At 37.5% G+C, this 22,964-nt stretch overlaps 1 protein-coding gene across 9 annotated transcripts in view; it reads left to right on the top strand.

Annotated features, from left to right (window-relative positions):
- ADD3 (adducin 3) overlaps positions 1–19,935 on the top strand; it is a 3,087,715-nt gene extending 3,067,780 nt beyond the window's left edge. For all 9 annotated transcript variants that reach the window (XM_044055712.1, XM_044055702.1, XM_044055704.1 and 6 more), the window contains one exon: positions 16,731–19,935. In XM_044055712.1, the coding sequence (XP_043911647.1) occupies positions 16,731–17,011 (281 nt within the window). In that variant the 3' untranslated portion in view covers positions 17,012–19,935. The remainder of the gene's footprint in view (positions 1–16,730) is intronic.
- Positions 19,936–22,964: the final 3,029 nt, after the last annotated feature.

Below are 22,964 nucleotides of genomic sequence, written 5' to 3'. Positions count from 1 at the left end.
TCTAATAATCCATTCTAACTCTTTCAGTTCTAGGGAATTATTAATGTCTCCCTTCCTTAGACTGATATTTACTGCAGCTAATACTCTAAATTTAAATACATGATTTTCGCCTTTTTCTATAATATGTTTACTTAAAGCATTTGTTGATACTCTCCTCCTGATTTCTGATTTATGTTCTATTATTCTGTCTTTTAGCTTTCTAATAGTTTTACCCACATAAAATGAAGTGCATGATACACATGTAGCCAAATATACCACCCTTTCTTCATTACAAGTTGTTAACGTGGTCATTCTAATAATTTCTCCACTAGTAGGGTGTTCAAAAAAATTTTCACCTTCAAATAAATCATTACAGCAAGAGTAGTTGTAACATTTCCTTATTCCCATCAATTTATTAGTCCTAGGCTTAATATGGAAATCTTTATAGCATAATTTCTTTTTTAAAGTTTCAGCACTTCTATATGCAAAACTAGGTTTATCACCTACTATGGATCTTATTTCAGGCATGGCTAGTAGAACCGGCCAGTTCTTCTCTATTATAGCACTTACGTTACATGTATTTAAATTATAGGTGGTTAGATATCTAGTTAACTTTATATCCTTACATGAGTTGTCTCTCCCCATTGTTATACCTCCTGACAATATTGGTTTAAATTTCGTCTGTCTCTCATTTTTTACTTCACACAATGCTTTGTTAATAAGCTGCTTTGAGTAACCACTCCTTTCAAATTCTTTCGCCATACTTTCAGTTTGTTCATTAAAATTAAGTTCATCAGTATTTAACTTGCTTAGTCTAATAAATTGTGCTTTAAGAACTCCTCTGAATATATGAGGTGCATGCATGCTATCCTTACTTATGTATCTCAGTGAGTCAACATCTTTTCTATAGACTTTAGATTCCAATTTCTTATTACTCTTAAATAGAGTTACATCTAGAAAACTAATATTATCACATGATACTGTCATTTTAAAGCTTAGAAAGTCAGTTGACTCATTTATGTACTGCAAATAGTTTTCCAACTCTGAATGGGAACCTTTCCACAATAAACAACAGTCGTCTACAAAACTTTTATAAAAGACAACTTTCTCAATCAGATAATTGACTTTATTTAGTATTACCTCCTTCTCCCATTCATATAACACTTAATTGGCATAAGTGTTTGCCACTGGTGTGCCCATTGCAACACCTGTAAGTTGCAAAAACAATTTCCCATCAAAAATGAAGACATTATGTGTTAAAACCACTTCTAAAAGAGCACATATTGTTTCAATCTCCCTCCCATGCATTTTTATCTCATTATTTAAAAAATTCCGTATTGCATTTACTCCATAATCATTTGGTATCACAGTGAACAAGGACGTAATATCTAAAGTGGCCATAATATATTCATCCACATTGTTATCAAGTTGCCACATATAAAGATTATCTAGGAAATCATTGGTATCCTTCAATACAGTACTACAAACTGCTATATAGTTCCCTAACACATTTTGAAGGTACTTTGAAATAGGCTCCGTTATCCACCCACCACCTGAGACAATAGGTCTCAGGGGTGGGTTAGCTGCATTTTTCTGAATTTTTGGATTACCATAAATTTGAGGTATTCTTGGACATGGAACGCTCAAATAATTAAATAATTCCAAACTTATATCATTCACTAATTGCAAATCATAAATTGCCATATTCACCTCAGCAATAATATTCTGTATATTAGTATATGGAATTTTTTTAAAAGTACAGACATCATTCAAAATTTCATAACATTTTGTGAGATAAAACTCCTTTTCCATAATAACAGTTGCTCCCCCTTTGTCTGCTTGTTTGATCACTATAGTATCATTAAGCTTTAATTCATTTAAAGCTAAGTATTCTGGGTAAGTAATATTATATATTCTCTTATTTGCTACATTCCCTTTATAATAAACACGTAAATCACGTTCAACAATATTCGAAAAAGCAGTCAGAACGGGACATAAAATGGGCATAAATATACTTGACTTCTTACATACTGGCACATAAGTATTATCATTTTTAAAAATAAGTTTGAGTGCAACATTTCGTAGAAACATCTTTAAGTCCAGTATCGCCTGTACTATATTATCTCTCATATTCGGGATAAATTTGAGCCCTTTACTAAGAAGTAAACGCTGGGCATCAGTTAATTCAATATTAGATAAATTTAAAGTACCTCTAACAACCTTCTTTAGCGTCTGCTCAGTTTGTTGTGTACCATCGGACTGCTGTTCTTTCTTTTTCCGTTCATATTTGGATGTTGTTGCTGTTGCAATAAAAAAGAGTCCTTCTATTGTATTTGTAAAGCAACCTTCTCCGGTTGCTTTAAAAGAAAGGGAGAAAACGAAGTTATTTCCTTTTGCGACACCCTCTTGCTCGTAACTGTAGCATCAGGCGCCATGTTGATCCTCACCTTAGGACGTACATCGTCACTCTTTCTGACGTCAGCTTCATTGTCAACAGCTGATTGCTGTGAAATAGTTCCTTTATCTTTTAAAGGTACAAGTGGAGCATTAGTTGAAGAAATTGACGCTAAAGAGTTATTCTTATGAAGATCAGAACCCACCGTTGTTATGTGTTGTTCAAAAGTATCCAACTGGTCAAGTAGATTAGACTTCTTATTGTTAGCAGAATATTGTGCTTTTTTATGAATAGCAGCTACATTTTCTTCTCTTGGCCAGGAGAAGGTCCGATTTTGTTTAAAATCATACATATCCCTCTGCAGTTTATTCTTTTTCCTCTGTTGCAGCTTCAAATCTAGCGCTTGAATACGTGACATAAAATTATGATAAAGTTCCATCGAATCATTAAAGCAAGGCATACTTGTAATCTTAGATTCCAGCATTTCTATTTCTTCTATTAAACTATTTTCTATTGGTTCAAAAAAAGTGTTCATTAATATCATATAGTCTGCACTCAATTTAAGGTTAACTGTTGCCATTGCATCAATAATTCATTATAGGTATTGCCATAAGAGGGCATTTTCAATATTCTTAAGCCTCTTGGCACAGTACCCAATTCTAAATAAGCCTGAAAGCTCAGTCTTTGGCACTGCATATGTTTATAGGTTTGTACTTTCTTCTCCAAAATTAAAAGTTGCTCCTTAAATTCTTTTACCTCATCATTCACTGTTAACTGCTCAGAAGTTGAGTCAAAGATTACCTTCAGTAAGGGATTTTCTTGAAGTCTTAACAGCTTCTTAATGGAATCATTAGATACTCCACTAACAGCTTCCATAGCTTAACTGCAGAAACCACTGGACCACTGAGAAAATGCAGTGAAGACAGAACAATCGACTGAATGGTAGACTTCAATAATTCCAAATTAACTCCACCAACACCACGACACGCCTCGGGCTGAAGCTTCTCCTTATTCAGCAGGTGCAGACAGTATACACCACAATGAATCAAACTAAAGTAACAATGGTGTTACTGCCAAATGCAAGATACATACAACGATACCACACCATAAAAAAGTTAATGGATAAAGCTTTCGGGTCTACACCCTTCATCAGTATAACACTACAACAATATTATTACATTTAAATAGGAGAAATCATCAAATCACATGCTTCAGCCCATCCCACTAATCAAACACACAAGAAAACTTAAAAGGACAGCACAATAAATGCAACCTATGTATTATAAAACATTAAAAAACAAGATATGAATGACATACTATCATATTAATGGTCTAACAGACTCTATACATATATGAATAATATATGAGAAGCTTCAGCCCAAGGCGTGTCGTGGTGTTGGTGGAGTTAATTTGGAATTATTGAAGTCTACCATTCAGTCGATTGTTCTGTCTTCACTGCATTTTCTCAGTGGTCCAGTGGTTTCTGCAGTTAAGCTATGGAAGCTGTTAGTGGAGTATCTAATGATTCTATTAAGAAGCTGTTAAGACTTCAAGAAAATCCCTTACTGAAGGTAATCTTTGACTCAACTTCTGAGCAGTTAACAGTGAATGATGAGGTAAAAGAATTTAAGGAGCAACTTTTAATTTTGGAGAAGAAAGTACAAACCTATAAACATATGCAGTGGCAAAGACTGAGCTTTCAGGCTTATTTAGAATTGGGTATTGTGCCAAGAGGCTTAAGAATATTGAAAATGCCCTCTTATGGCAATACCTGTAATGAATTATTGATGCAATGGCAAAAGTTAAACCTTAAATTGAGTGCAGACTATATGATATTAATGAACACTTTTTTTGAACCAATAGAAAATAGTTTAATAGAAGAAATAGAAATGCTGGAATCTAAGATTACAAGTATGCCTTGCTTTAATGATTTGATGGAACTTTATCATAATTTTCTGTCACGTATTCAAGCGCTAGATTTGAAGCTGCAACAGAGGAAAAAGAATAAACTGCAGAGGGATATGTATGATTTTAAACAAAATCGGATCTTCTGCTGGCCAAGAGAAGAAAATGTAGCTGCTATTCATAAAAAAGCACAATATCCTGCTAACAATAAGAAGTCTAATCTACTTGACCAGTTGGATACTTTTGAACAACACATAACGGTGGGTTCTGATCTTCAAAAGAATAACTCTTTAGCGTCAATTTCTTCAACTAATGCTCCGCTTGTACCTTTAAAAGATAAAGGAACTATTTCACAGCAATCAGCTGTTGACAATGAAGCTGACGTCAGAAAGAGTGACGATGTACGTCCTAAGGTGAGGACCAACATGGCGCCTGATGCTACAGTTACGAGCAAGAGGGTGTCGCAGAAGGAAATAACTTCATTTTCTCCCTTTCTTTTAAAGCAACCGGAGAAGGTTGCTTTACAAATTCAACAGAAGGACTCTTTTTTTATTGCAACAGCAACAACATCCAAATATGAACGGAAAAAGAAAGAACAGCAGTCCGATGGTACACAACAAACTGAGCAGACGCTAAAGAAGGTTGTTAGAGGTACTTTAAATTTATCTAATATTGAATTAACTGATGCCCAGCGTTTATTTCTTAGTAAAGGGCTCAAATTTATCCCGAATATGAGAGATAATATAGTACAAGCGATACTGGACTTAAAGATGTTTCTACGAAATGTTGCACTCAAACTTATTTTTAAAAATGATAATACTTATGTGCCAGTATGTAAGAAGTCAAGTATATTTATGCCCATTTTATGTCCCGTTCTGACTGCTTTTTCGAATATTGTTGAACGTGATTTACGTGTTTATTATAAAGGGAATGTAGTTAATAAGAGAATATATAATATTACTTACCCAGAATACTTAGCTTTAAATGAATTAAAGCTTAATGATACTATAGTGATCAAACAAGCAGACAAAGGGGGAGCAACTGTTGTTATGGAAAAGGAGTTTTATCTCACAAAATGTTATGAAATTTTGAATGATGTCTGTACTTTTAAAGAAATTCCATATACTAATATACAGAATATTATTGCTGAGGTGAATATGGCAATTTATGATTTGCAATTAGTGAATGATATAAGTTTGGAATTATTTAATTATTTGAGCGTTCCATGTCCAAGAATACCTCAAATTTATGGTAATCCAAAAATTCATAAAAATGCAGCTAACCCACCCCTGAGACCTATTGTCTCAGGTGGTGGGTGGATAACGGAGCCTATTTCAAAGTACCTTCAAAATGTGTTGGGGAACTATATAGCAGTTTGTAGTACTGTATTGAAGGATACCAATGATTTCCTAGATAATCTCAATATGTGGCAACTTGATAACAATGTGGATGAATATATTATGGCCACTTTAGATATTACGTCCTTGTTCACTGTGATACCAAATGATTATGGAGTAAATGCAATACGGAATTTTTTAAATAATGAGATAAAAATGCATGGGAGGGAGATTGAAACAATATGTGCTCTTTTAGAAGTGGTTTTAACACATAATGTCTTCATTTTTGATGGGAAATTGTTTTTGCAACTTACAGGTGTTGCAATGGGCACACCAGTGGCAAACACTTATGCCAATTTAGTGTTATATGAATGGGAGAAGGAGGTAATACTAAATAAAGTCAATTACCTGAATGAGAAAGTCGTCTTCTATAAAAGTTTTGTAGACGACTGTTTTTTATTGTGGAAAGGTTCCCATTCAGAGTTGGAAAACTATTTGCAGTACATAAATGAGTCAACTGACTTTCTAAGGTTTAAAATGACAGTATCATGTGATAATATTAGTTTTCTAGATGTAACTCTATTTAAGAGTAATAAGAAATTGGAATCTAAAGTCTATAGAAAAGATGTTGACTCACTGAGATACATAAGTAAGGATAGCATGCATGCACCTCATATATTTAGAGGAGTTCTTAAAGCACAATTTATTAGACTAAGCAAGTTAAATACTGATGAACTTAATTTTAATGAACAAACTGAAAGTATGGCGAAAGAATTTGAAAGGAGTGGTTACTCAAAGCAGCTTATTAACAAAGCATTGTGTGAAGTAAAAAATGAGAGACAGACGAAATTTAAACCAATATTGTCAGGAGGTATAACAATGGGGAGAGACAACTCATGTAAGGATATAAAGTTAACTAGATATCTAACCACCTATAATTTAAATACATGTAACGTAAGTGCTATAATAGAGAAGAACTGGCCGGTTCTACTAGCCATGCCTGAAATAAGATCCATAGTAGGTGATAAACCTAGTTTTGCATATAGAAGTGCTGAAACTTTAAAACAGAAATTATGCTATAAAAATTTCCATATTAAGCCTAGGACTAATAAATTGATGGGAATAAGGAAATGTTACAACTGCTCTTGCTGTAATGATTTATTTGAAGGTGAAATTTTTTTTGAACACCCTACTAGTGGAGAAATTATTAGAATGACCACGTTAACAACTTGTAATGAAGAAAACGTGGTATATTTGGCTACATGTGTATCATGCACTTCATTTTATGTGGGTAAAACTATTAGAAAGCTAAAAGAGAGAATAATAGAACATAAATCAGAAATCAGGAGGAGAGTATCAACGAATGCTTTAAGTAAACATATTATAGAAAATGGCGAAAATCATGTATTTAAATTTAGAGTATTAGCTGCAGTAAATATCAGTCTAAGGAAGGGAGACATTAATAATTCCCTAGAACTGAAAGAGTTAGAATGGATTATTAGACTTCAGGCAGATGCCTCCCCTGGTTTAAATAATGCTGTTAGTCTGAAACCAATATTAGTTAAAAAACAAAGAGAAAGGCTATAAATTCTATGGCTATACTTCTGTCTGTATTCATTAGTTAATTATGTATGCATATTTAGATAAGTATATTCTATTAGTGATATATTGTTTTCTATATATTTTTATTATATTTTCATTATATTTTTATTGCATTTTTACTGCAATTTTTATTGCATATTCTAGATATGAGTAAATTATGTATATGTGTGTATATATTACTATATTATGCATATATGTATAGAGTCTGTTAGACCATTAATATGATAGTATGTCATTCATATCTTGTTTTTTAATGTTTTATAATACATAGGTTGCATTTATTGTGCTGTCCTTTTAAGTTTTCTTGTGTGTTTGATTAGTGGGATGGGCTGAAGCATGTGATTTGATGATTTCTCCTATTTAAATGTAATAATATTGTTGTAGTGTTATACTGATGAAGGGTGTAGACCCGAAAGCTTTATCCATTAAACTTTTTATGGTGTGGTATCGTTGTATGTTAACTAGACACCTCAGTTTAAAGATGTATCTTTATCTAGACCTATTTCTAAGGTTTTCCATTCAGACTTCAGTCACTGCAAGGGAATACCTTGGGATTTGGGGTCTCATGGCATCAGTGATTCTCATGATACCCTTATCAACACTCCATGTGAGGATACAATGGTATCTGAAGTCTTTTTGGTCCTAGCACCAATATCCTTTATCTTTTCAAATCCCAGTGCTGGGGTTCGTCAGAAGAGAATTCACTTGGTGGAGACAGCAAATATCCTTAAGCTGGTTCTTCCATCTCCATCCCTGATCCATAGCAGTCAGTCACCACAGACTCCTTGGACTGTGCTTGTGGATCTGTTTCAGGAAGGATGAAAGTGCAAGGTGTTTGGGACATCAAGGGCAGATGCAGGCACATAAATATAAAAGAGATGCTTGTCTGATCAAGGCATTCAACTCTCTGAATCATGTTTTTTCCCCCAGGCACTCTTCATGTTGTCACAGGCAGTACCACAGGCTTACCTCCTTTGCAGACAATCCATGTTTGCATGGGATATAGCTTCACAGCATAGTCTCACTCTGTAGGCATCCTACATTCTGTCATAGCAAAACTGTGTGTCAGACAAGCTGAGCAGGACAAGGTCAGACCCTCATGAATGGAAATGAGATCAGAGAGTTTTCCAAAATTTGATCCATCTGTGGGGAGTTCCTCAAGTAGGCCTTTGTGCTTTCTCTCTGAACAGTCATCTGCAAGATTCTGCTCCAGGACTCCATGCAAGAAGTCCTGGAAGACAGATGCCATTTCTTTATCTTTGACATCAATGTTCCTTTGTGTTTTTCCACCCTTTCGACTGATATCAAGGTACTTCTGAAGTTTCAGAAGGAATCCCCAAGATCATTGTGGTGACTCCCTTTGGGCTCATGCAACCATGATTCTTCCTTCTTTTGGAAATGACCAGGGGCGGTTATCATAAGCTTCCTCATAGACTGGATTTACTCTCACATGAACATGGGTGTATGATACACTCCAGCCTCAATCAACTTCAGTTGGCTGCCTGGATTATAGGGTCTTAATTCCATTTAGGCATCTGTTTACTGAGGATGTGCATTAAGTACTAATAGAAGCAAGAAAGCTGGTTACTAGAAAATCGTACATTAGTAAATAGAAATGGTTTTCTTGTTGGTGACAACATAACCAGCACACATTCAGTGCTATTTGTTCTCTGGTTGTACAATATTTTTGTGAGTTACTATCCTATGGCCTTTCTTATTTGTCTTTCAAGATTAATTTATCAACCATTTCAGCATGTCTTCCCATGAATCCTCCTGTTTCAGTGCATTCTTATGTCAGAATGTTTTGAAAGGGGTTTTGCATTTGTGGCCTCCAAGAAAACTGGTGGCTCTTCCTTGATATCTTAATTTTGTGTTAAAGAATCTAACACTTGCTCCATTTGAACTAGGTAACGTAGCTGACTTGAGGTTCTTAACATGAAAACAGTTTTACTGGTTGCTCTGACCTCTGCAAGAAGGGGATATAAGTCGTAAGCTCTTAAGATGAATCAACCTTTTCTCAATTTCCACAGAGACAGGGTATCTTTGAGAAATAATCCTTTTGTTATGCCTACAGTGGTATCTGAGTTTTCTTTAAGGGAAACTATCCGTCCTGCTTTTTTTGTTTCTGAACCTAAAAGTGAGGGAGAAAGGATACTCCATACCTCGGATGTCCACAGACAACTCGGGTACTGTCTTGACAAAACTTTATCTTTCAATTGTTCATTTCTTGTGACGGCAAGAAGTGACAGCCTGTGTCAAAACAGACTATTTCCAAATGGTTGCCTAAGGCTATTAACTTTTGCTCATCTCACTACAACAAAACTAATCTAGTTAGGGTCAAGACCCACTTTGCCAGGGCATTATCTTCATCTATTGATTTTTGGAAAGGGTTTTCTAAAAACTGCAACTTGTTCCTCTGTACGTACCTTTACAAAGCACTATAAGCTGTTTTTTTTCTCTATGTCTAGATAAGACTTTGCTACAACCTTTTTCCACAGGGTGGTGGACCCTTCCCATTCCCCCTTCCAAATATAGTAAGCTAGAGTAATCTACCAGCAGTGATCAATATGGTGAACATAGTACAGTTGTGCAAGTAAACTTACCATACCAGTAGATGTTCGAATGGTCACTGCTGCAGTAGCCACACCCTCACTCCACCCTCCTTGATTTTGGTGTGTTATTTTTGCCAGGGTGTGAACATTTACTTTTTGTTCTTCTTAGTGTTGTTCTTTTAGGGCCAAGCCTCCCTCTCTCTGTTGGCTTGAAAGCTTTGAAGGTGCTTGGTGCCCAAACCTGCATTTTTAGTTAGCTCATTTTGAGCCGACTGATAGTTTGGGCATATGGAAGGTGCCCTAAAGCTTTGGAAGCTGGCTGGCTATTATATCCTATGTAGGATGTAACCCACATAGCTAAGGCTACTTCAGACATCTACTTTTATGGTAAGTTTACTTACATAGCTGTACTTTCTACCTACAGAAAGCCACATTTCCTAACAAGGCATACCAGCTCCGGGTTTCCTTTGCACAGAGCATGGAAAATAAGCCTATGAAACAAACCTTATTCAAGCTGAGTGCCAGTTGCATGATCTGCTGCTCCCATCATGGCAAATAACCTCCTGTAGCTATTTGAACTCATGCTACCTGAACAAAAGCAACCACTACAGCCTTTTTAAAGGGGGGGGGGGTTCTACTCATTTTGTTCTTGAAGCAGCTATCTGGTCCTTAGTCTCCCCCTCCCTTTGCAAAGCATTACAGCCCAAGTGGTACATCTATAGTCAGAACCTGAGTTTCCTGGTGCCATTCTGTAGAGCATTATCTCACCAGTTCCCAACTCTAACCAACCACCCACAACTAGCTTTGAGAGTCTTCCCAAGACTCAGTTTTGTGACAGTGATTACGAAGAACATACAGGTGTCAGGAACTTAACCACAATTGTAGATATTTGAGTAGATAATTGTTGCAGTATCCTTTCCCTCCCACATCACTCTCTTTTTTCCTCTTCTCTCCTGGCGATTGGGTAAGTTCCCTGTTCATCATCACCTCGCCACCACTTTCCACTAGCTACCCGAGCCTCTCTCTCTAGGATAGGGTTGCTCATGCAAGCCTACAGGATAGCTGGACCTTTGGTCCCTGGGCAAGAAAAACCTGACAATGGTACCAGTTGACAACTCCTTTATACCCCTGATGTTAATGAGGAGGACATCTGTCAGCTGGGGGGATGGTGAAATTGTCTGGTATTTGTGCCAACTGCATACGCTTGCAGGCTGCGATTCCCATGACTCAGTACTTCAACACTGATCTACTTGAATACGAACAATTACTCAAAATTACCTAAAGGTACTGATCCTCAGCGCTAGGAGTTTAAATAAAAAACTGCACTCCGCGGAAGCACTCCTCACCCTGGAGAACGCAAACATATGTACAGCCATGGAAACATGGTTCAGAACCATGGAAAGCACCCCAGATATTAAAGGCTACAATGTGTTTCATACATTTCGATCCCCCTCAGCTCAGGATAAGACAAAGGGAGTAGTTGTCTCAGTGTTCCTAAAGAACAAGTACACTGCTAGACTGGTCCAGCAACATGACTGTCTTGAGCTGCTCCATGCTCAACTAACCATAGGTGCGACCCCTTTTCATATCCTTGCTAGCTACAGATCCCCTAACATGAGTCTGGAATGCCACACCTACCCAAACCTACTGACATTTTGTAATATACAGCCTAACATCATACTTATGGTTGACTTCCAACTACCCCTCCATAAACTGGGCAACTTGTATGACCATAATTCACTTACTCAGAGGTTTTGGGACTTCACCAACACAACCACCCTGGAGCAATTAGTTAGCTCCCTAACTAGAGGTACAAATATCTTAGACCTAGTACTCCAGAACATGGGGGGATGCTGCTTCTCCCATTTATTAACTCCTCCCTGGTAAGATCTGACTACAAAATGATCTCCTTTAGTATTAAAACTAACTTAGAACCCCCATCAAACTCCACACTTGTTAAGAACTTTGCTAAGGCCAATTACTTCACACTAGGTAAAAAATTGTAAAACAAGCGAGCCAACTGCCAAAAGTGACTCACAACAAGAATGTATAAAAATAATAAATATGTGAGTCATCCAACACGGTGCTCAATCAAGAACACAAAAAAGCACAATATGAATCTTTTATTGGAATAGGTTAGCGCTTTTGCGGGGGTTACCACTTTATCAGACCATGTAAAATACATAAAATACATTGAATTTAAAATAAAATATAGCCAATCATCAAGAACAACTAATAAAACAATAAAAACTAATCAATAACAAATCACCGCCTCATTACCAAGGCAGGCTTAAGTGGAATTCCTAGATTCAACCCTGGGGGTTTATGTGGTTGCAAAGAAACAATCCATTTCAGCTCAGACATCTCTAAATAATTATTAAAATCACCCATTCTAATGCTAGGAGAAAGCAATTGTAAAACTCTAAAACTAAGTATATTATGCCGTGGTAAAGGCAAACCATGACTGACTAGAGCAGGGTTGCATCTAGGAATTCCATTTAAGCCTGCCTTGGTAATGTGGTAGTGGTTGTTATTGATTAGTTTTTATTGTTTTATTAGTTGTTCTTTATGATGGTTTATTTTTTATTTTAAATTCAATGTATTTTATGTATTTTACATGATCTGATGAAACGGTAACCCCGCAAAAGTGCTAACCTGTTCCAATGAACGATTCATATTGTGCTTTTTTGTGCTCTTGATTGAGCATCGTGCTGGTTGACTCAAATTTTTATTATTTTCATACTTCAAACTAAGTGACAGCGTAGTAAACTTCCAAGCCCCTCCAAACACAGATGACATTGAGGCCTACTCTGAGCTGTACACAAAAGCACAGTAGAACCATATTCGTAGCTGCATAGAGGAGGTAGTACTTGACCGAGTCATACATATGATTACTGGCAAAAATAAACCACCTTGATGGACCCCTAACATAAATAGGCTGTTCAACAAAAGGAAAAATGTTCTCTCCAAAGCTAAGAAGTAACAGGCAAAACAGTGCAAAAAGACACTCATGAGTCTAAACAAACAAATTAGGGAGCTGGTCAGATCTGCCAAAGCAAACTATGAGGCAAAGATAGCCTCCCAGGTGAAAGATAACCATAAAACTTTTATTTTAAATTAGGTTTGTAACCTCAAGGGAAATGCTCAGCAATGTGCTGAGTTAATCATGAATGACAACACTTCCACCCATTCTGAAGCTGGCTGACAAGTCCAATTCAAACTTCTCCCTCCATCACTTCCTGCCACACCCAAATAAATACCTGCAACCATCTTCCGATCGGTCATTACTAGGGAGCAAGTCCTTACTGCACTTACTAAAGCCAAAAACACAGCCTCCATGGGTCCTGACAACATTCCAGGATGCGTCTTAAATATCTTGAAACAGAATATGTCAGGGCCACTAGAAACTCTGTCTAACCACAACCTCCAGACAGGCTTTGTCTTAGAGGAATAAAGGACTGCAACAGTCATCCCTCTGCACAAGGGGGGGGGCTCAACTGACACAGGGAATTGCAGAACCATAAGCTTGACCAGTCTTATCTGCAAGGCCTTGGAGAGAATTATCATAGTTCTGATCAGTAATGACAAAGGAACTTCCCAAACACTGGACCAGACTGAATTTGGCTTTGTCAAAGAGATGTCTTGCCTGTTCAATCTGGTGGACTTTGAGAAAGTCACCAGGGCCATTGATGAGGGTTAAAACGGTACACATCACTTATCTAGACCTGGCCAGGGATATTAGATAAACTTACTGAGACATAAACCCCTACATTGTGAGATGGCTAGCCAGCTGGTTCACTGACAAGGCACATGTCCAAATAGGTGAATCCACTTCCAGTAAGAAACCTGTTACTAGCAGTGTCCCACATGGTTCAGTGTTTGGATCCTTCCTGTTTGGTATATACTTCTCTGAAGTGAAGGCCAGTGTTGGGGACCTCTGGCCCACTAAGTTCACTGATGACTTTAAGCTTATTGAATCCCCAGATGATTCTGACATCCTACAAACAGGACTAAAAATGATAAATCACTGATGCCAAAACCATGGTCTTGAGACTAAATGCTAAAAAATGCAGAATCATACCCTTTGTTAAATCAGATATCCCTGCAAATTATAATATTGATAGCACACCCCTAAAAGTAGACCCAATGGTGAAGGACCAAGGAACACCAATAGTAATATAAACTTTGACCACCAGGTAGCTACAGTAGTGAGGAAATCTTGCTGTGCAGCTCACTTTACAAGTATATGCATGGCATCATGTTCAAAGGAAGTCATAGTGCCATTGTACTCTGCCCTTATTGGGCCCATAATCGAGTACAATGCTCCCTTCTGCATGTCCCTAACCAGGTACTTACACCAACTGGAGAGGCCTCAGAAGTCTCTCACTAAAAAATAAAAAGCATAAGACAAATGTCTTATGCAGACTGACTAAGGGCCATAACCCTTTACTCTATCTCATATCTTGGATTGAGAGGGGACTTGTACCTGACCTACAAGGCATTCATTCTTCCAGCCCTGATGAAAATGTTATATATTCACAAGAAAAATTGTATGAGGGTTATGCATTCCATAGGTAGGTAGTAGGTCATCGGCAAGGGCCTAAGTAAGCCTAGCCAGCAAGGTTTCCTGGCTTACGAAACCCAAGAAAGTTAATTTCCTGTGCCCCTGTCGAACAGAGCCACAGAAGTGATCCCCGGGGTGTATTTCCTATTTCCCATCCACTCATCAAGATTTTTCTTGAAGAGTGCTAATGAGGAACTTTGCTTGACATAGATGGGTTGCTTGTTCCAGAGTATAGGAAGTCTCTGGGACAGGAATCTGTCCCTCCAGCATGTCCTGTTTATTGTGGTGACAAGGTTTAGGTCCCTAGAGTGTGTAGCTCGGAGGGATTGGGATTTCTATAGGTGTAGCATGTCCTACAGCTCTGGGTTTAGCATAGCTTTATATGTTAGGCAGAGATCTCCTCGGAATAGGGGATATGCTACAGAGTAAAGCTGGAGTTTTTTGAGATGGTCAGTGTAGGGCATCTGTTTGAGGCCAGTAATCCTCTTTGTGAGGTACTTCTGTGGCCTTTCCAGCTGCTGCAGATGTCTTGTGAGGTACATTCCAAAAGGGGAATTATACTCTGTAGTGGGTCTAATGAGTGTCAAGTAGAGGGGAACAATGACCTCTTTTTTCCTGGATGAGAATCCTTTTGTGATGACTTGTGCCACATAGAAGGATTTCCTGACTAGTGTGGCAATGTTATTATCAAAGGAGAGACTACTGTCCACCTGGATCCCAAGGTCTCTTATCACACATTCGGCATTAAGTAGACTGCCGTTTATGTGGTAGTTCATGAGTACAGAGTTACCAAAGGGGATGACAATGCACTTTTTGGCATTGAGCTTGAGGCCATGCCTCTGACACCAGGCATCTGTCTCAGTGAGGCCCTTCTGTAGGATGTCCACATAATTTGGGGACTCGACTATGGCTCCTAGTTTGCAGTCATCTGAAAACTTCATTAGCCAGAGGCCTTCTGTGTTAGCCTGTACTTCAGAGAAGTAGATACCAAACAAGAGATGTCCCAGGACTGAACCCTGTGGTACTCCACTTGTCACTGGTTTGGAGTCAGATTTGGAGTCTGCCACTTTTACAATGTGGGTTCTGTCAGTAAGCCAGTTGGCAACCCATCTTGTGATGTATTGATTTATACATAGTTTAGTGAGTTTAGCTATAATTCTAGAATAGGGGATGGTGTTGAAAGTCTTGGCGAGGTCAAAATAGGCTGTGTGAACCACCTTACTCTCGTCTACAGCTTTGGTGACTGCCTCAAAAAAGTTGATCAGGTTCAAAAGGCATGATCTGTCTTTCACAAACCCGAACTAGGTGGGGTCCAGAGTTTGGAGGTTACCAATGTCCTTGTTTATTAGTTCCATGATGATATGTTTCATGGCCTTGCAGACCAGGCTCGTCAGGCTAATAGGGCGATAGTTCCCAGGATCAGTGGTGGCTCCCCCTTTGTGGAGTGGGATAACTGTTGCTGTGCACCATTCCAAGGACTTGAACCTTATTTCTGACTGTAACAGAACTTTCTGGAGCGACAGATTCGTATCGCAAGGGTTACTTCATTTAAGGAATAAACTTCCCATCTTTGTAAAACAAAGCTCATCCCTCACTGTCTTCAAAAAATTTGGATAAATGGATAGGAACCATAAATTCACTGTCGGGGTACTGCTCATGGCTCTTATGGACAGAGATGGTCTGTAAATTGACTCAGGGATGCAACACCCAAGGACCCACTACCTTGATACTACCCATCCCATATTTGGGGAATAACGGTACAATGTTATATCCTGGGTATTACTGGGTAGGCTTGTAAAGGCTGTTGTGCCATTAACCTAATAATCAACTATGAAACTATTACGGCAAGTTCCTGACATGTATTAGTAGTGTGAGAAAGGAGTGAAAATACTTTCCTGTATGATTTTACATTTGTGTGTCTACCATACCTGTCAGCATAACAGTATTATCAGTTATATTCCATCTCTTTTTCAAGATGCATTCAGGGTTTATCATTTTTTTTTTTGAGTACATGTCAGCTTATTACTTTCCTTCTCAGTAAAAAGTAAACAAAGTTATGACAATGAAGCAGGATTGCCACAACAGCTACTTTTGTGTTGTCTGAGTTCATTGCCCTTTCTTTTGAATTACTGTGTTGAAGAACTTAGGCTTTCTTGACTTTAGGTTCTTATAATGCAACCTCTTTAGTACAAATAAATGGCCTAATTATTCTTAGACAGTTTTTGTAGTAGTCATTTATTTCCATCTGTCAGTGGTTACTTACTACAGATTGTAAACTCAACACTTAAAATAGTGAGAGTACTGTTTCTGCTAGTGTGGTAAGACTGTATAGATCTTCATAGTTGTACTATAACCTTTACTAAGTTGTAGTAATGCTGGTATCTCTATTGTCTTAGAAAACCATGAGGAGCACATCATAGTGGTTTCACAGGAAGTGCCAGAGGTTATTGTAAATGGCAAAGAGAACATGTATGACAACACAGAAGATGACTTAAGCAAGAGAGTCAGCCAGCTAACCACTGGTACAGTGGAGATTACAATAAAATCTTCAGAGAAAATTGAAGAGTCTCTGTCCCCTGAGGGGTCTCCATCCAAATCTCCCTCCAAGAAGAAAAAGAAGTTCCGTACCCCATCATTTTTGAAAAAGAACAAAAAGAAGGAGAAGGGTGAAGCCTAAAAGCAACCAATTTTGAGATGACAGTGCACATTTTTGAAGTTTCACAAAACTTTTGTCTTAACAGGTTACAAGTTAAACAGCATTAGGAGTGTGCAGCAAACTGGATCTTGAGTGTGAACTAAAAACTGAAGAGAATGACCAAATATTTCTGTTTAATAAGACTCGCGTTTATATATAAAAATTCTTCCCCTCCCAAAATATAAAATAAATTTATAGCCAAAGAGATTAATGGTTATATTTCTCTCTCATAAGTGCAGAGCAGATTTGAGGTTTCAGTTTGTAGCTCAGCAGTACAATTGGACTTAAGGAGGTACTAGCCAGAGCTGATATTGATGTCAGGAAGCTGTAATTTATTTGTTTAAAACTTTGTTGTTTATTTCAGTGTTATCTGCCAAAAGTTTCAGCTAATGGGTCTACATAAGCTGCACACTTCTAATTTTAAACCTAAAATCATGGATAATTATGCACTGAGAGAGACATGCCCATTCAGACAAAAACAAAGAGAAAGTTTTATATGGACTTTTATGCATGTTGGAATGGAAGCAAACTAGGTATTCCATTGCTTGGTAACACATTTGCCAAATAACTGATTTTAAGATATTTTTTTTCTTTTTGTAGTTTCGTCCATTGGGAAAAATATCATCTCAGTAAAGAGAGTCTTTTACATTAAAATCGAGTTTAATATAGTATAACACTTTAACGTTTTTAACATTAAATGTTTGTATACTGTTCAGTTAAAGTATTAAAAGCATGTAATGCAAGGGTCTAACAGTATAGTTTGTATTTTAAAGATAACTGAATTTTAAGTGGCAAAAGCATAGCTCAGATCTCGGCTAATAATTACAACTGGATAAGTGCACTGCTGGAGTTTTACTGCACTTTTCATGTGGTGTGAGTAACATTTTTTTAAACAAATAATTTTAACTTAGTAATATGAAGGTGAACATCATTGGCAAAATGGCAAGAAAAAGAGAAAGAAATGCAAAGGAAAGGAATCTAATTTTGTTTTAAAGGCAGTGACTAGTGCGTGTTGGTTTGTGTTCTAAGTTCAAAATATGTTTTAGTATATGAAATGTGAAAAAATGAAATTGGCTGCTTTATATTCTCTTATTTTCTTGTATATTTTTGTTACACATTATAAAATGATTGGAATTGCTTAGTCTTATAACTATATGGACTGGGTAAGATGTCATGCCTTTGTGAATTCCATAGTGGTTGATTCTTATCATAGCCACACAGAAAAATACATATTTTGATTAATTCTGTATATAGACCAGAGTAAAATTATAATTATACTAGTGGACTGTGTCGTTTTTACTTACCACATTTTTTCTCAGCACATTCATTTTGTTGCTTTTTCTTAAGCAACATGTTTTGAATTCTCTTGTGAAACTGTGGTCTCGCATAGAAACATGAATGTGCAAACATTTCAAAGTCCTGTTTTTTACAAGAATCCCAGCTTGCAATGTGAAAAGGTTGGTTATATTATCATGTAGAGAAAAGTTTGCATATGAAGATTCTGACTACAGCATGTCGTCCCAGGGCTGTTAATGTTTGGCAATATTCAGAATGTTAATGAAAATAAGAAAAGCGTCAGCAAATATGATAGTATATTAAGTAACTCTAAATACTGGAATTGAAATATGTTTCATTTTTTAAAAGATTCATTTCTCTTTGTTTTATTAGTGTGTTCATCATTTTGATTTGTATTACAAAGCATTTAGAATCATTTATTTGCACACTGTTTTTTATGATCTTAAAAATTGCATTGTATTTAGTTGGTTCTATCGTGCAGAATTTTTCTTCAAATGTACGTGAACTTGTTGCACCTTTTCTAATTTTTATCTGCTTGGGTCTTCTAAAAAACCCAGCAATCATGTCCTGTGGAAATGATACGATATTTGATGAAGTTGCTGTTAGGTGTAATGCTAATCTGTGTAAATTACAAATAAACAGTATTTTAAATAGATGGAATGTGTAACATAGCTTTGACAGCCATTTGTCTCAGATTGCTATATACTGCCAGTACCTTGTACTGTCTGCCTTTTCATAAATATGTAAAACATATGCAAGAACAGGGTCAAAAAGGTGAGCATGGATTTAATGCATCTTGTGTGTATGCTTTAGAAGCACAAGACCCTTTTGTAAACATTTGCCTAGCAGATCCACTCAGGGTGGTTATTGCTATTGTTTTAAAAGGGGTTGCTTTCCACTACATTATGATGTGGGGACCATTCATTCTACCGTGCCCTGCATATTACTTAGACAAAGACTTAAGGAAATGAGTCCTTGCAGTGCAATTTGGTTCCCTCTTTTAGTTTCTGTGAAGCATGTGGCACAAGGACTGTCTACTGTAGTCAGTTAATACTTGCAGCCCATCATAGTATGAAATGGTTTTGCAGGTTTTTCCTGTAGTAGTTTAAGTTAGTGCACAAAATAGAATAGTAGCACAGAATAAAGCTGTGAAGAAATAACATTTTGTGCTGGCCTAGAACAATATGGTATTTGTCTCAGCATTAGACTTTGCAAGTACCTCTTGGCCTTCACATAATGTGTCACAGTGGTTACAATAATTTTTAGGTTGCTTGTATGAATGGCTGTAATCCGGTACATTAATGACTGCATTCATTTTTGATGGACAAAAGCATTTTAATTCCCAACCAGCTCTGTTTTTTTTTTAGTCTGTATACCTGTATTAATTTCTATGGATCATTATAAACAATCATAACAGTGAAATATAGCAAAATAAAAAACATACTTGAGTAAAGGCTATTAATTACATTCATTTATATTTTTGGACTTAACTGTAAAGCATCTAAATTGTATTTAAAATACTGAATAACTGCAAATAAGATATACAAAACGTGTTATTCTGTATAGCATATTTTTTTGCTCTAAAGATTATTAAATGCTTATTATAACTACATATGTGTCTGTGTCTTTATGCATTGTTGTAAAGTTGTATTTGGGAAGCACTGCAGTACCACACTAGAGATTAACATTTTATATCATCACACTGATGGAAGAGTACATGTTACAGATGAATGCTGGCAAAGGACATGTTGAGTTTTTGTCTGACAACAGAGCAGGTGGTTATGTAGACACCAGTTTTGGAAACATGATCAGGTGACTATAAGTACTAAATATGAGAAAAGACATTTAATATATAACTGGATGAGGCAGAAAGGCAACACAAAGTAAAAGTGATTATCAGTCTTACATTCTAGGCAAAAGGCTGCCTATAATGCGTTAGTTGAAAGAGCAGAATGTCAATGTTATGGCACTTGTACAGACATGGTACATGGGGACCCATGTGGAAGGTTTGAATATATTGGGGCACACAGTTTATTGTAATAACAGTAAGAGTAAAGTAGAAGATGCAGCCTTATTGATAATGCAAGGAAATCAAAGCAATTGAACTAACAAACAAGGAAGAGAGAAAGCACTAAGGTTACATTGGAAACTGAAAATGACAGAATAATTCACAGCAAAAGCTGTATTTAGATCCTTATTTGATATAAAATACTGTCTTCAGTAAACCCTACACAGCTCGCTACAATGGTGTGCACATCATGGCTCAACTTGCACATGGTAGAGTGCTGATTTGTATTCAGTAAGCAGCTCTACATGATGTGTAGAGCCAAACAAACACAATAATCTGGTTGGCTTTCTAATTACAGCATAGGCAGCTGAATTGCATTCTACTCAACCAATCCAAGATGGTGGAGCTATTCAATAAGCTATAAAGCAGTCATGTGCACTTGATGTTGCCTTTTGCCTTGTATTCCAAACCCTGTTGGAATGCAGCCACAGAAGCTACATTGAAGGGAAAAAAATGTTAGGGACTGCTGCTGCTGTTCTGCATCTGTATGTGCAAGACTCAAGTTTACGTTGCTGCTAGACCTCAGGCAAGTAGGAGAAGGATATTCAAACCCCATTTAACTTTTCTTGGTCTGCATGAAGTGGAAATAGAGCACAACAGGGTGGATAGAGACACAGTCCAACCTTTGTTGGCCTTACCTGAGAGCAAGGGCAGACTGAGGGGAAAACAATATTTGTGTAGACCAATGTATGTGTAGCACTTACAGTACTAGCTAGAAGAACACTTCAGAGACCCACAGGCTGCCTGGGGATATCACAGGCATTAGCTTCCAGGATACTACAATTCCTGAATGCTATACTACAGCATGCCATTGACTACATATATTTCCCCCATACCCCTGAGGACAGAGCTAGAACTATGCAGCATTTCTACCCTGTAGCAGACTTTCTTGAGGTCTTGGGGGCCATAGACTGCATGCACATTGAGATAACAGCACTATCCAGAAAAAGGAAAAGGTCTACATCAACAGAATGGGGTTCCATTTCATTAATTGCCAGTTCGTGTGTAATGCTAAGACTCATTCTGAATGTGAGCTCTGGCATTCCCCGCAGTTAACATGACTTCCATATGTGGCACAACTCACAGTTCATTCAGAGGTTTTCTAGGGTAAGTCACAAGGATGGAGGGTATGAACTCAAACCATGTCTGATGACAACCCATCAGAAACGCGCACACACACACACACACCAGTGGAAGAACATTATAATGAGACACACGCTGAAACAAGAAGTATCATAGTGCACGTGTTTGGGCTGCTGAAGTCAAAATGATCACAGTCTGTGCTATCCTTTGCAATATCATCCTGTGAAAACAGCTGCAACAGGAATACCAAGGGCTAGGAGCAAACATTCCACCACCATTGGCAAGGTTACCACAGCCGCACGCAGGTGAAGAGCCAGAGTGGGGACCCACCAGTTGCTGTGTGTAGTTAGACCTAGATGTGCACAATATGCCCTTACCTTGGGCAAGAGGCAATGGATAGCACACATGCTGACCAACTAAGAGGTACACTTTTCATCCTATGCACATACATACAGTAAAATCAATGCTTGGCAACACTTACATTTACTTACTCATGTAATGGCTGTGTACTGCTAACATCAGACATAGTCAGACCTGAATGACAGCAGTTGTAACTGCAGGACTATCAAGGTAAGTTTTGAAGCTGTAAAATAAAAAAAAATGTGTAGGAACATGAATGAATGGCAAATATCTGCATACTGATACTTGAAAATGTACCCAAGTAGACTGTATGTGAGTTGTCCAACAATGACTTCAATATGTGACATGACTGACTTATGTAATATATATGCATGCAGTTTATCAGCTAACATGACTCATGCATGTAATACACCCAGTATAGAAAAATCAGGCCAAACTCTACTTATCTCTACATTCTCTCAAGGGAAACAGTAAGAATGACTGCCATATGAATGATTTCAAAGTAGGAATCACAACACTAAAATGCTGTAATAAATCAGAAACATTTTCCAAGTAACATCAATATATATCCTAAGAACTCATTTAGCATTCTACTCTGTGCATCAAACGATATATATGCAATCCTGAATCAAAAAGAAAGTTATCATGTGCACATGGAGGGGGCTGGGCGGCATTAGACCAAGGCTGACACCAAAGTAATGAGTGTGTGTGAGTAAGAAATGCAGGCAGGCAGAAATGTAGGTAAAATCAAATGGCCACTGAGACAGAATGACTTGCAACCCTCATTAACACCTCATGTAGCTGGTACTTGTGGTTGAATGTATGGACAGTGTGTGTGTGTGTGTGTGTGTGTGTGTGTGTGTGTGTGTGTGTGTGTGTGTGTGTCTGATTGAGCATAGCCAAGCTGTGTGCTAACAGTCTGTCCTGGCATATCAGTTGTACAGGTGTGAGCCATGCATGGTAGAGGTATCAGTTCATCATCATTGCCCCCAACCTCAAGTACTGGCTCTGCCAGGATTTGTACTGGCACTTCCATATCCATGGTCAGATGTGGTGGTGCTACCTGAATGGGATTGATGTCTGTTGGATGAGTTCTCCTCACACCTAGGTCCACAACCCCTTGGCTTG

Source organism: Protopterus annectens, chromosome 14.part0 (genome assembly GCF_019279795.1).
Source record: "Protopterus annectens isolate FY-2018-M chromosome 14.part0, PAN1.0, whole genome shotgun sequence".
NCBI lineage: Eukaryota > Metazoa > Chordata > Ceratodontiformes > Protopteridae > Protopterus > Protopterus annectens.
Note: the sequence above shows the minus strand (reverse complement) of the source record. Positions and strands in the feature narration are given on the sequence as shown.